At 39.1% G+C, this 15,332-nt stretch overlaps 1 protein-coding gene across 6 annotated transcripts in view; it reads right to left on the reverse strand.

Moving 5' to 3' along the window:
- RBMS3 (RNA binding motif single stranded interacting protein 3) overlaps positions 1–15,332 on the reverse strand; it is a 724,151-nt gene that overhangs the window by 118,453 nt on the left and 590,366 nt on the right. For all 6 annotated transcript variants that reach the window (XM_049715938.1, XM_004279675.4, XM_004279673.4 and 3 more), the window contains exon 8: positions 1,056–1,102. In XM_049715938.1, the coding sequence (XP_049571895.1) occupies positions 1,056–1,102 (47 nt within the window). The remainder of the gene's footprint in view (positions 1–1,055; positions 1,103–15,332) is intronic.

The following is a 15,332-nucleotide window of genomic DNA, read 5'->3' on the forward strand; positions in this document are numbered from 1 at the left end:
TTGACTCTTTCATGGAAGGATAGACCATGAGTTTCTTGAGGGCAAAGCCCTTGTCTCATACATTGTTTTTTTTAACCTATAGAGCACAGTACTGTGCTTGGCAGACTCATTGGGTGTTTACTGAATAAGTAAATAAATGACCCCCTGAATGAATAACTATAAAAATAAGAGGGAGCTAAACATTTTCTACATCCCACAGGTGTTCATTAGATGCAGCTGACTAAACAGAAAAATGGAGTTTAATTCCTTCTATCCTCTAAGTTGATCTTAAGTGAGACCTTCATTCTGATTGATTCTTTAATGAGACTGAAAGACAGAAAACTGAAAGCCATGGAGAAATCTAAGATAAAAGGGTGTGAAAATAAAAATAATACTTATTCTTTGGTTTGTTGGTCCATTGCAGGATGGCCAAACTAAAGAAAAGAAATTGCAAAGTAAGAAGAAAGTTTCAACCAAAGAATATTCAGAATGACAGAATTTTAGAGAGGCCAGATCGTGTAGCTTAAGTCTGATTTTTCAGAGGAGAATTTTAGGCTATGTGACTTGTTCTAAGTAAGAGGCTGCAAGTTTCCAGGTGTTTATTACGATGAAGAATGAAAATGCAATCACCAAGCTACTAACTTGACTCTGTCCGTTACCCTTCCCCTGATAGCCAGAAGGCAAGAGTGGAAGCACTGTTAATGTCAAAATGAACCTGGGCACATGCTAAAACTACTGAAGTCTAAACTCTAGAGTTATTAGTAGGAGCGACACTCTTACCATAGCGATACACGGACACTTCTCCCAGACCAGTCTATCTACATACACCCCCCTTCAAATCCTACTCCTTACTCTTTCTCAGATGAGAAAGGGAGAGACAGAATGTGGGCAGAAGCATTGTAAGAATGGGTGACATGGGGGGTGCCATGAAATAAGAGTCACTCACAGGAAGAAAAAAATACAATGATGAGAAAGGTTTAAAACAAAAAGAAAGATTTGAATATTTTTCTTCAGTACTGATTTCAGAGTTCAAAGATACCTTAGCAATTAAAATAGAGAAAATGTAGTCTACTTACCCATTCTGTATGGCAGCTGTGGGGTCATAGGTCAGAGCCATGCCAGCCTGTATACGGGGGAAGAGGGGAGAAAATGGATCTTAACATTTTTATGGTGGTGTCCAAAGCATTCAATACGCACAATGCTTTTATCTTTACTTTCTACGATTTAAGTTTACTTTATCCTATATATTTCTCCTCCCTTACTACCAAGACTAGCATTTTTACTATCTGAACACAAGAATCCACCAGTGAGTTAGGGAGTTTATATTATATATCCAGACAAACCAAAGAACAATGCAGTTTGGATGATTTTCTTTTCTAATTCATAAGCCATGCACTGTCTAATCTGGTATCCTTATAATTTCTCAGTATTTTCAAGAATACCTATTGTATATCCCATGGCATGAAAAAAAGGAAAGGATAGATGCTGGGGTCAGAGTAAAAATAAAAGCTACTTAAAACACATTCGACCTTTTAGAAGAAAATGTTAAGAAACATTTATTTTAAAATATTGCATGCCTCAGGGGTGTCTAGGCCATGAATCACAGAGTGCTGTCCAATACTTGCTGGTACCTGTCTCACTAAGAGTGTAGAAAGGGAAGGTCATTTACATGTGATGGAAATTCTAGGCCTTGTGGCTAATAAGGAGGTGGTTTAGTTATTTTTCTAAGAATAAAACCACCACTGAAAAACTACATTTCTGTAACTGACAGTTGTTGCAGAAAAGAATATCAACTTGATGATCGCTGACTGACACCCTACCTCCTTTCATACACATCATCATATTTCATCCTCACAAGGACCCTATGAAGTAGGCAGGAGAAATATTTCCTCCATTTGATAGCTGCAGACACGGAAACTTGGAGGGATCAACTGACTTGGTTAAGGTCACATGTGTGGAGGCAGAACCAGATTCCAACCCAGACCAGCCATGACATTGACTAGGATTTTGAATGAGCCCCGAAGATCATTTCTTTGTGGCCGCATGGGTCTACCACCCTTTGTTTTCCAGAACTGTCAGCCTGGTTATTGCTTGTGAGCAGAAACAGAAATAGAATGAAACAAAGATGACTAGGTTGTCTTTAGGTCGGATTTTTTTCTTTTTGGAAACTTAAAAATAAATTAGTCCAATGTCAATCTCCTGGCTCGATAATGCACTATTATTATATAAGATGTAACCACTGGGAGAGACGGGGTGCAGGGTAAATAGGACCTCCCTGTACATGTCTTTTGCAATTTCCTGTGAATATATAATTATTTCAAAATAATAAGAAAAAATAAATTAGCTTTCGTAAGAAAAAAATAAGAAAAAAATAAATTGACTTTTGTAGAGGATAAGAAAAACCATAAAAACTTTAGAGAAAATAAAAAAGATCTTTCATGTTTGAGTTTTTTTCCAGTGTGATTGAAGGTGGTTTTCCTGATAAGCTCATTTAATTCCTCAGTTTTAACACATAACTGAAATGAAAATTCTCAGGCTTTCTAAGATAGGGCCTGAAGTCCAGGACGGCCTGCTACATTCAAGCTTACATGCATTGTTTTCCCTAAACAGTAATTTAAAAATTATTATTAAGATTGGTATGAGGAACAAAACTGTAGAGCCATCTATAAATGAAACTGGCATACAGGGAGCACACGTAATTGAAACGAAGTTTGCAAACAAAGCTGAGATGGAGATGCACTGAGAATACAGGCTTAATGATAACTGCCCATCACTCATGTTGAAGAAATACGATATGATAATGTGACAAGCTGGGGTCTGGAAAATGAGAATAGAAGAGTGGAAATGAAGACAGATTACTTTCGCCCCCATGGGAGAAGCAAAGGCAGTGATGTCAAAGCACATAGATTCTAAGTCTAAATTCTTCCCTAGATGGGGTCTCTGCCATGTGACAAACGGGAGGCTGGTCTGAGGCCAAAGACTCCCCAGGAGGGACCTGTCCAGGCGGGACTCCATGGTTCTGGGTCCTGGAGAGGGCAGCTGGAAAAACTGTCCATCTGGGATGAGATTTCCCTCTTAGAAACCCTACGCTTCTTTCCTCTAACTTATCCAAGATGTCACACCAAAGACAGGATGAAAAAAACAGGTTTTGTACTCAATAAAGATATTATTTATTTAATTAATATTTAATTAATAAGGGATTTATTTAATAAATAAATTTAATAAATAAATAAATAAATTTAAATTTATTAATATTTAATTAATAAGAGATTTATTTAATAAGAGATTTAAATGATCACTGTATCTTCAAACCCCTGTTCACCCCCAAATTGTTTAAATCCCAGGGGACTTTAGGAAGCCACATTTAACTGTTTTCCTTGAACGTATTTTCCAACAGTGCTCAGAGACCAATGCCTTTCTTGAATTATAGGTCTTCAATATTCTCTTTTTATGCCATGTGTATTTGTTCTGGCAATGTCAGGTAAAGATTTTTTTTCTTTCACATTTGACTTGAATTCCTCATGGATTATAGTTAACCAATCAGGTCTAGCTAGGAATACGGTAATTATCACAAAAATTCTCTCTCTTTCTTGAATAGTATTTGATAATCAGAAAGCCTAAGTTGGCCTCTTCCTCCATCTTAAACCTCCACTCATCTTTCAGAAGATGGAAAGAACTAAATAGATGATAATATGGTTTAGTGGAAAGAATATATGTTTTGGACCTGGGTCCAAGTCTTAGCTCTGTTGTTCTCTAGCACTGTGACCTCAGGCAAGTTATTTAATCTATTTGAGCCTCATTTTCCTTAATTGTCAAGTGGTATAGTAATACCTACCTCAGATGATTGTTGTGAAATTTAAAAGATATTACTTTTGTGAAACGCCCACCACAGTGCCTGGAGACAAGACACATACATAAACATTATAATACAAAGCAACACGTGGCAAGTGCCCCGTGAGGGTATGCATGAGGTGTAGGGGAGAGGCCAGGGTGGTCAGGGAAGGCACTTGGAGGAGGTGCAGGTGAGAGATTTCCATAGATGGAGATGAGAGGCGGAGGCCAGTTTAGGCAGAAGGAATAATAGCATGGAAAAGCCGTGTGAATAAAAAGGGCAAGGCGGACGATCCACTTGCAGTAGAACATTGGAGGGAGCAGTTGACAATAAGATTTGGAAGGAAAGGAGGAAGGTCTTGATTGCTTGGTTCCTCTTGGGGAGCCACTGATCATTTTTCAAGCAGGAAAATGATATAGTCAAAGAGGGCTTTGGCAACAAGAAGTAGCATGAGCCCCCTGGAAAACAGCGGGAAGAACCAGAGTGATGGGTGAGTAGGGTAGGCACTGGGGGACAGGTGGGTGGAGAGAAACTAAGGAGAGGATGAAGCCAAGTTTCATCTACTTCATGATTTGTGCCTCTGAGGACCTTTGGCAAGAGAAGACAACCACAGATCTGCATTTGGAACACTGTGGTTTACAAAGCAAGGCATGGGTTAAACAAAGGGGTGTTTGAACTTAAACCGCTGGCTGAATATCACAGCACAATAACTAACACTGGGATGCACCTGGTTTTCATTTCATGTGTAACAGATTGTTGAGTTATAATTCTAATATGGTCTTAATGCAGATTTTTGCATTCCATTTCCTTTTGTTTCTTTCCACAAGGTAAAAAAGAAAATCGATTTTGCTGCTCTGTCTAGCCACCTTTATACTGAGCTAGAACCATGAAATTGTCATTATGTAATTAACAAATTTTATGGCATGTTTACAAACTCCAGAGTCACACAAAAAGTAAAGTAGCTTGGAACAAAACGAAAATGTCACACCATATAAATAGAGAAGTGATGTTTAATCCCGTCACTCTCTTTTGAAAGGGGTTTATTAAATTCACAAATATTTTCCACTTTTTAAGTTCACATTATTTGTGGATTAAAGGCATTTATGATTTATTTAAAACAAAGAGGGGACATTTTTGTCATTTTCCAGCAGCAGCTGAGTTTTGGCTTAATATTTCAGCCATAATGGGGTATTTCTAGTCCTTTCAGATAGAATCTATAAGAGCTAAATAAAAACTTTAAAATATGGTTTATTGGAGTAATTAGGTGTCAGTGAAAAAATGTTGCCTGCCATATCAGTAAACAAAGATTTGCAGCCATCAAGCCATCACACTACAGCCACTCTGGTGAGCCCTGAGGGAACTCAGGATAGAAACAGGATGCCCACCGTCAAATCATCAGACACTGCAGCCACTGCCCACCTCACAGTGCATCCTGAAGAGACTCAGGATGAGAAAGCACGGGATACTGGCCCCAGATAGCTGAGGTGCATATCAAAGCAATGATTTCAATGAGCCCTGACTTTTGCATCTTCCCATATATAGAAAGATGCATCCTTAACTTGAGATCTTTTGTTGCAAAAACTCCTGTATCTCCTGGTTCCTCCCTTACCTCTTTGGAAGCAGTCTCTCAGAGTGATCTGGATGCTGTGTCCCAGGCTTAAGTTCTCAATTTTGTCCAACAAATAAAACATAATTCTCAACTTTTAGGTTGCGCATTTTTTTTTCAGTCGACATAGGGACCCAAAATTATTTCCAATAAACATAGGGGATTCATTGAGACACATCATTTTGACTTAGGGGCTAGATATTTGATATCCAGAACTTTAAATGAAGAAGTAATAATTATGGAAATACTGCTTAAAATGTACTCACTAGAGAAGGCATTACCACTTCAAGAAGACCTTCTAGACTGGAATGCTTGGTCTTATCTGAGGAGCAGAGTATCATTGACTCTAACAAAGCCACTGAAAAGATAGCTGATAGAATGGTTTCTATCATTTTTGAAACTGTTTTTACAGTGTAATGTGAATGGGAATCAAAACATTTGATTACATGGACAAATACACACTGTAATTCCTGGAAAACTGAAACACTGATGTTGTAGCCTAATGTTTCTCCTTTTTCTAAATTCTGCCCTGACACACAATACATCATGATTGGATGAGTTACAAATGAATAATTATAAAACTTTCCAATCTTCTAAGATCAGATTTCAGGCAACACTTTAATAAATAGGTAGTAAATATTGTATATTTTAGTAAATATTGCGTACTGAATTAGCACAAGATGAGTTCAGGAAGCCAACGAAGAAAAGGATAACTTGGTTTTCTGGATATTATTTTTAAAGAGTTTAATTCTTGCAACTAATTAAACAATCTTTATAACTGTTAGCTGGTTATGGTTAAAAATTTAATAACTGAAATAAGATGACTTAAAAAATGATATGTGAAAATGGCTTAAAAGTATAATGCGTTATAAATGTTTAGGTACTGCTATTGTCATGAAACCTCATTTAACTTTGTTTATATTTATTTACCAGCCTTTCTCTTTAGAAAACATGCCTTTTAGTGAAGAAATCATGATACAAAATTACGTGTACAATATGTGTGAACAAATAAAAATTTTAAAAATTAAAAAAATCTTCGACTACTAAGGAAAAATTACTGTCAACAATGTTCAATATTGGGATAAGTATTAACTATAAATGGCTTTCTTTACTTTCATATTTTTTTCTGGCTCTTTTAAGTTGTATATGATGAGAAATATTTTATAATGGAGGAAAAACCAAAGAAACATACTATATCTTCTATTATTTGTTTTAAAATTATAAATTCAGGAGGGTAGAAAAAGGCATACTATTTGTAAAAGTCATATAGATCAGAGGTCTGATTCAGAAGTAAGCTTGAAAATGTCAGGAGACATTTGGATTTGCTGGGTCAGTAGAATACAGAAAGCTGGGAAGGATAGGGACTGTTACAGCCAGAAGGGTCAGGGAGAGACTGAGCAGGGGGTCAAGAATGAAGACCGAAAATCCAGGGTTAATGATTCAGGGTTTCTAGTGGTGGAAGCTAGTAACAATGTATAAATCCAAAGGCCAAACTGGCTGAGAAATTGAAAGTTTCATATTTGATCCCCGAAGTGTGGATATCCAAGACATTCAGAGGAATCAATAAAAATCACCAGAAAAACCACAAAGTGATCAATACCCTGTCAAGCTTTTGGCCAAAGAAAGGGCTTTTAACCTCTTTCCTGTTAAGAGAGTGTGCTTGCTGAAGAGGATATGAGAGCCTGAACTCCTGGCCTTCAGAAGAGGCAAGTGGTAGGGTTTTACCGGGAATGGCTCTGGCATGGATAAGTGACCACTGAGTGGTCTGTGTCTCCTGGGAGAGGCAGTCAGCCATGTAAGGCAGGTCTCTGCTCTCACCTGCTGGAGGGATGCTCCTTGGGCTTTGTGCAGCCAGTCCCTCCTCTAAAGAGAGGATGAGGGACAAATGAGACAGGAGACAAGGAAATGTCCAAAGCCTACAAAAGGGAGCCAATATTGCATGGTCCTAAGATAAGACAGAAATCCTAGCTAACTGTCCCAAAAGATGCCAACCAACCTGTGAACTGGCTTACAGTGCACTCCCTGACTTTCATAATTTCTGAACCCCCAAATCACTGTTATTCCAAATCTTATTTGATTAGTTTGCATCATTTGACCAGGGATTTTTTTTTCCCCTTCTTCCTTCAAAACTCCTTTCCCTCTGCTTCTGTGAGGCTCTCCCCTAGTTTTCTTCTGACCTCTCAGAGGGCTTTTTCTTGCTCGATCTGCCTTTGAGGTGCCAGTGCTCAGGACAGAGTTTCCCTCCTTCTCTCTCCTTCTACACAACGATGACATTCACTTTATGATCCCAACTATTGTTTACGTCCAAGTGATGCCCAAATCTTGGTCTCAAACTCAAGTATCCATACTGAGTTCCAGACACTTATTGCCAAGTTAAATTAGTAAGTTCATGTATCATCAGTATCTTTTTTTAGGTTATCATTTCTTGTTTGGGTGTTTACTACTATCCTTTGGTAAAAATATCCTCTCCAGCCTTTGCTTGCACCTTCCTTTCCATCCACCAACGATACCATCATGCTGTGAAATGTGTTCTTATGATAGGCAGATCTGAACACATTGGTGGCATCTTATCACCTTTGAGATAAAACATGGCTTACAGAGCCCTTCGTGATCAAATGTGTATGTACCTCCTGACCTCCACAACTTTCCTGTGCAATTCCAGACCCCTCCCTTCACCAAACTCAGACGTACACTCACCCTGCCCTATAGTGTTAACCTCTGGGCCTTTGCAGCTATAGGTTTTGGCTGGAAATGTTCTGTATCATTGTCTGAGGGAATACTGCAATGCTCTTCTCCCAGCCTCAGGCTAAATGTCATAGCCTCTAAAAGCCATTTCTCTCTCCGTAAAGCATTAACCTCTTACTTAGCTCTGTCCCCATGATGCAGGATGGGAGCTAACACGACCACACTTTGCCATGCGTATGCCTCTCTTAACCAGGCTCCTGAATGTTTCCATCTTGGTATATCTTCTTCCAGAAGCAGTGCTTGGAATGTAACAGACTCAGTAAATGTTTGTTCAATGAATTAGTAAATGAATATATTTCCACTGTGGGGAATGGAAATTTTATGCAGTGGAAATGTGGAGCCCCAACCGCTGGACTGTCAGGGAATTCCCAAATTTGTATTTGAAAATGGAATTGGAGTGTTTTAGATTTTCCTTATTAGCAAAATTTCCTTAAAACAATTTCAAGTGAACTCACTCAAACGTCTAAAGACAATGTCTCAGCCCTTGATTGATTAGTAGAGATGGGGGGAAGCAAAATGATTGTTGGGGTCATTGGGAGACCTTCCCGATGTAACAGGGCAGCCCATGCACATGAACCATATCATGAGGGGGAGGCCAGGAGGAACTCGAGGCCCCTCCTTACCCAGGCATCTGACCCCAAGTGCAGAGAAGAGGAGATCCTTAAAAGTCGTCTTGAAATCTCGAGGAGTTTGTCAGGAATTAAGCAAATGAAATGCAGGGGACTTATCACTTTAAAAAGAAATAGTAACAACAGGCAGAGAATAGAGATAATTTGCCTCCTTGTGTTTGGGAAAAGAACATCAAGGAGAGTTATGCTACTGTTTATGAACTCTGTCATCTCGATATTTCTGCTTTTCTGGCTTTCGCTACAGCATTCTTGCCAGACAGAGATGCTCTCCCCTATCTTACAATAGAGAAGGTCAAGATAAAAAGATGCAGACAGAATTAAGATTGGAAGGCTGAGAAAGTCTATGGCGGCACACACAAAAAAGCATTGTTAGAAAGGAAACAGGGCTTCCCTGGTGGTGCAGTGGTTAAAGATCCGCCTGCCAATGCAAGGGACACAGGTTCAAACCCTGGTCCGGGAAGATCCCACATGCTGCGGAGCAGCTAAGCCCGTGAGCCACAACTACTGAGCCTGTGCTCTAGAGCCTGCAAGCCACAACCACTGAAGCCTGTGTGCCTAGAGCCTGTGCTCCACAACAGAAGCCACCGCAATGAGAAGTCCGGGCACCACAGCCAAGAGTAGCCCCTGCTCTCTGCAAGTAGAGAGAGCCCATGCACAGCAACAAAGACCCAATGCAGCCAAAAATAAAAATAAATAAATAAATAAAATTTAAAAAAAAAAAGAAGGAAGCAGAAGAAAAGGTATCGTAGCATTATACCATGTAGCTAAAGGTCTCAAAGTCTTGGGGGAAAAAAAGTGCTAGTCTGAGTTCGTCATTAAAACCAAAGTTAAATGAAGCCTTGATTGATAATCATAAAAGAGATAAGAGAGCATTGCCATATTTAATGTAGGTACTTCTGTTTTTATCTCTGTCTAAATGACTGATCTTTGTAGATTCCAAGACATAGTTTTGTTTTTTGCTTTTTAATTTTTATTTTATATTGGAGTATAGCTGATTAACCATGTTGTGTTAGTTTCAGGCATACAGCAATCCAAGACATAGTTTTGTTTCACTTTTTAATATCCATGAAATTGGGGCTCACAGTATACTTGATGGCATTTGAGAGTTTGGCAAGTTTCTCTGCTTTTTTAGTGGTATTCAATATAATACTTTATCTTTAATTGATGGTGTCTTAGAGTCAATGATGTAGTGTATATACTATTAATCTCCACCATAACATGGGTAAATAGGGTAAAAAATATCAGATGCTGAGGTTGCATCCAGGGCGAGCCTGTGCAGCTAGACAGCTGAAAGTCCCAGGTATCTAGCTAATTGATCTGTATTCTGCCAGGTCCCAGCTATAGTTTGATGTTACCTTGAGGTCACAAGCTGCAGCTTAAATATTGATGGGGATGACTCTGCATTTTGTGACAGGTGGGTTGCCAAGACAGTGCCAACAACTCCAGAAATCCCCCAGGTTGTTGATGCCCCACTTAGCTGCCCTGATCCATGGAGACTGGGTCAAGGGCATACAGGAGACATGGAGATCAACCATCAGCCTTTCTCCTTGTAATTGCTTGATGTAATCTTCCCAGCCTTCAGCCCCTCCTAATTCTCCCAACACTATCCCCTCCCCAAGAATATAAGTAAATTTTCCCATTCTCCTCCTTGGGAATGGAGAGGAGACAGAGGACTAGAGCTTGTCATCAATCATATTTTATCCAAACTTACACTATTACAGGAATTTACAAGATTTACCTTTAGTGATCATAGGTTAGTAAATATTAGACCCAGCAGCTTTAAAATAAGAACACTTGGGCTTCCCTGGTGGCCCAGTGGTTGAGAGTCCACCTGCCGATGCTGGGGACACGGGTTCGTGTCCCGGTCTGGGAAGATCCCACATGCCGCGGAGAGGCTGGGCCCGTGAGCCATGGCCGCTGAGCCTGCGCATCCGGAACCTGTGCTCCGCAGCGGGAGAGGCCGCAACAGTGAGAGAGGCCCGCATACCGCAAAAAAAAAAAAAAAGAACACTTAACTAAGGAAGCATTCATGCTGAGTTACTAAGAATTCAAGTTCTTTTGCCAATGGGAAGATTTCTTTTGAGATTAGAAGGGTCATTCACCTTGAGTCTGCTTTCGAAATTGCAGGCAAAGCACATGAAATGAAAACACTACATCTGGTGGGCTAGGTAACACACTTAACTGCAAGTGCTGTCGTGTATCATAACAGCCAATTGCTCTTTTCAAGATCACATATGTAAAGATTCTCCTTCAGTTCAAAGTGAAGAGGACTATTTTCAGAACCTGGCCATGTTGCTAGATACATCTTAACTTTTTTCCCAAGGTCTCATTAAAGAAAGTAATTGGACAACTAACTGCCAAGCACTATGATATATCCAATGGAAACAGTAGCAAACTATATAGATGATGTTTCTACTTCCATGGAATATGGTTGAAGATAACCTCAATCTACATGCAACTATTACTAAGATTTTCAGATAATTATAATTAATAATTAATTTTCAGATAGCTATACTATTTCATAGGAAACTATGCTTCAGTTTCTCCTCAAAGTATTACTTCTTCTTTTTTTTTTTTTTTTTTTTTTTTGCGGTACTTGGGCCTCTCACTGTTGTGGCCTCTCCCGCTGCGGAGCACAGGCTCCGGACGCGCAGGCTCCGCGGCATGTGGGATCTTCCCGGACCGGGGCACGAACCCGCGTCCCCTGCATTGGCAGGTGGACTCCCAACGACTGCGCCACCAGGGAAGCCCCAAAGTATTACTTCTAATGGCTCATTGGGGCAGGACGTCAATTCTGTATCTCTGAAACAAATTTTCTAATGTTCAGTATTGTAAAATAAAATTGTAGTCAATATGGTTCCCAAGCTAACAGAAATGATGAATTCCTGGGCCTGCTGTCAGGTTCTTCTCATACTTAATACGAAGGACACTGACTGGTGACTGATTAAATAGTTTGGAAGCAGGATGCACTAGATCCAACTGCAGGCCAGAGGGCCACGTGTTTGAGTTGTGCCTTGTTTTCCTCACTGCTAAGAATGTCTCAAAGCATGTGGTTTACAATAACATTGGTAACAACTACTGACAGCCAAATGCTTTCAAGAAACTCAAAATATTCTGTTGCTAGGGTTCCCTATGAACTGTGACTGGAGTGATAGCCTCTTCTCTCCAGTTTTTATGGAGCATGTTTGCCGTTACTTCCACAGACATCTACATGCCCTCAGCATCAATAATGTCCATATCAATGTGACCCAGTTTGGTTCCTACAGAGCCAAAATGGCTTCTTCTCAGATGCAAAGAGGTGTTTAAATAAGAATGATATAAATGTAGTAGAAATAATTCAATGTATTAGGCTAATGACTTTTTCTTGCTAAGGAAGATACATGAATCTTTACATTGTGTCAAATGTTTAAGGATTTTATGAAATAATTCCGAGTCTACTGGTCACTCATGGACTCATTAAATTAATGAAAACAGGATCAGGGCTTTTTCCAAATTCCTTAGAAAGTTTTACACATATTGGTTGAGTAGAGTAAGAACTAATGTCTTTAAATGCATAAAGGCTGACAATAGACTGTAACACAACTCTTCAAATTAAGACAGTTGGCTCATACACTGGTAACAGTTACTTTTGACACCCATGCACATTATTTTTTACATCAGTGGGAGAGACATAAAATTAACCAAGAGACTGGATCCCATTCAATGGCAGTGATCATAAAACAAGATAGAATTGAATCTTGTTATTTGAAGTAATTCTATTCTATTAAGTCACCATGAACACTGAATTAGGGAATACTGAGTCACTGCTTCTAGAGGAAATATATAGTTAGGTTCCTGCCTGGTCACAACATTTTCACCAACTAATCAATAGATAACCTTGTTTTATATCTATTTTTCTCTAAAGACACCATATTTAATATATACTGTTGATTCATTAACATTGAACTCAAAACCAACAGTGCTCTAAGTCATGCCTGAACAAAGCTTATCTTTCCTTTTCCATATTTTTTCCATAAGGCACATTATAGATTTCTTTCACATAGAAACACTAGACAACACTTCAGCACTACACTTGAGGGCCATTTTAAACAGTGAAAAGCACGAACAAACAAAACCTGTAACCCTAAATAAACCAAAGAAAGGACATTAGTTGATAGTATAAGAACTGAAACAAGAAGGCAAAGCATCACGTGCTCAACCTCATCTGGGGGGTATGTGTTTGGTGACTCAAACTTTTTGCTGCTATGCACATCTTCAAATGACCATAAAAACACCGTGAGTATTGATCCTGGGTACCAAATAAATTTTAGCAAGTGGGATAAATTTACAAATCTGGTTCCCACGAATAACAAAGATCAACTGTACCTTTTTTCAAACTGATTATTTTGTGAGTCTGAGTCTTTCATTAAACAAAAGGAAATTTTATAAATTAATAGCACTATTTATAAGGATTCTAAAAATTCCTTACACAGAAGAATTTGGTAACCTCACCCTTGAAATAGATTAGGATGCAGAAGCTTAAAGATTATTTACATTCAGTACTATGAAGTCCGTAGAATATGTAAGAAAATTCGTTTGCTAATTCTTTGTTAAATCCAGAAAGTCACCAGTTGTGGCATCAGAATGCTTCTTCTGTCAAAGATAATAGTTTTGAAAGATACTGGAAAGTACTTGACCATGAGGAGTACTTTTCATAGCCACGGAGGTTGTATAAGCACTTTTGTAAACGTCATTATTTGCCAGAATAGGTAGGTTAATAATTCATCTTCTTTCCCTTTAAAAACACCAACCATGTAATTCATCAGTAGCTCAATCTTTTCCTTGATATCTACAAGAGTTCATGTTTTTCTTTTACTTTTTTTTCTTTTTCTTTCATCTTCTCCATCCAAGTCCCCCTCTCCTTGCCAGCTCTTGGCTTTTTTGATTACATGACCTTCAAGGGAAAATTGGCTAGAAATTTGAAAATCACGTAATGTTCAGTGCCAAATAATGCTTGGAATGCAAATAACGATTGTGGGTATGATCTTATAAAAACATTAACAAAACGTGGGTCAAAGTTTGTCATTCAGCTTGAAAGCTGTGGATTTGTGACTTAAACTCCAGTGTTTGACCCCGTTAGCCACTCGAGTAGAGTGCCTGGTAACTTACAATCAAAAGCAAACAATTTTGAGCATATCACAGACGTTGACACACATGATTCCTTAAAGTTCAGAAAGAATTATTATTCTCAGTTGGGCACATTAGAGGACTCAAGATTTATTAAATAACAACTCAAAGCTCAAGTTACTTCTCTTAACTTTATTCTCTCAGAGCCACTCGGCACCCGTGAGCATGGATGCCTCTACGGGATGGGTGACAAAGCAGAGCTTTCCAACTTTCAGGAGAATTGGGGGTGGGGTGGGGTTTAAATGTAGACAAATCAGCTACCTACCCTGAAAAACAAACAACCAATCAATCAAATGAACAGTTAATGGTTAGTAACATGACAAATGTGAGCTGATATTCGTGCGGCTGCTGTTTTTGTTATTTTTGCTGTTATTTTGGCTTTGGCTTTCTTTAACTGTTGTGTAGGTACGAAGCCAGTTACAGTCAGTGATTTTATTTCTACAACCTAAATTGTATTCAGTTCTACTTTTAATCTCCTACTTTGCCACTTTAGGTTCCAAGGGGGTAGGGAGTCTGTCTATATGTTTCCATCATGTCTGTAGTATCCAGTCTTGGATACTTTGGCTTCAACTTCATGTCATCAGCTGCATTAGCCCCTAACAAAAGTCAGCGTGTCCTTTGAAACTTTGAAGCTGGGCACTGACTTCTCCCCTCCAGCTGGGAAAGTCCTAGATAGCATATTCCTCCCGAAGAAGGCTGTTTCATCTACACTGAAAATCTGTTATTTAGTGTAGCCACTTTTATTATCTTATCTAGACCTTCTGGAGAACTTGCTGCAGCTTTTACATCAGCACTTGCTGCTTCACTTTGCACTTTGATGTTACTGAGATGGAGTCTTTCCTTAAACCTCCTTAAACCTCTGCTAGCTTCAGACTCTTCTTCTGCAGCTTCCTCACCTCCTTCATCATTCCTAGAATTGAAGAGAGTTAGGGCCTGGCTACGGATCAGGCTTTGGCCTAAGGGAATGTTGTGGCTGGTTTGGTCTTCTATCCAGACAACTAAAACTGTCTCTGTATCAGCAATAAGGCTATTCTGCTTTTTTATCATTCATGTGTTCACTGGAGTAGTGCTTTTAATTTCCTTCCAGAACTTTTCCTTTGTAGTGACTACTTGGCCAACTTTCAGCCTATCTGGGCTTTCAATATACCTTCCTCACTAAGCTTAATTATTTCTAGCTTTTGATTTAAAGGGAGGGATGTGGGACTCTTCCTTTCACTTGAACACTTAGAGACCATTAATTAGCCTAATTTCAACATTGCCTCAGAAAACAGGGAGGCCCAAGAAGAGGGAGAGAGATGGGGGAATGGCCAGAGAGTGGAGCAGTCAGAAGCAGTCAGAACACACACATCATCCTATATGGACACAGTTCATGATG

Source organism: Orcinus orca, chromosome 10 (assembly GCF_937001465.1).
Source record: "Orcinus orca chromosome 10, mOrcOrc1.1, whole genome shotgun sequence".
Taxonomy (NCBI): Eukaryota; Metazoa; Chordata; class Mammalia; order Artiodactyla; family Delphinidae; genus Orcinus; species Orcinus orca.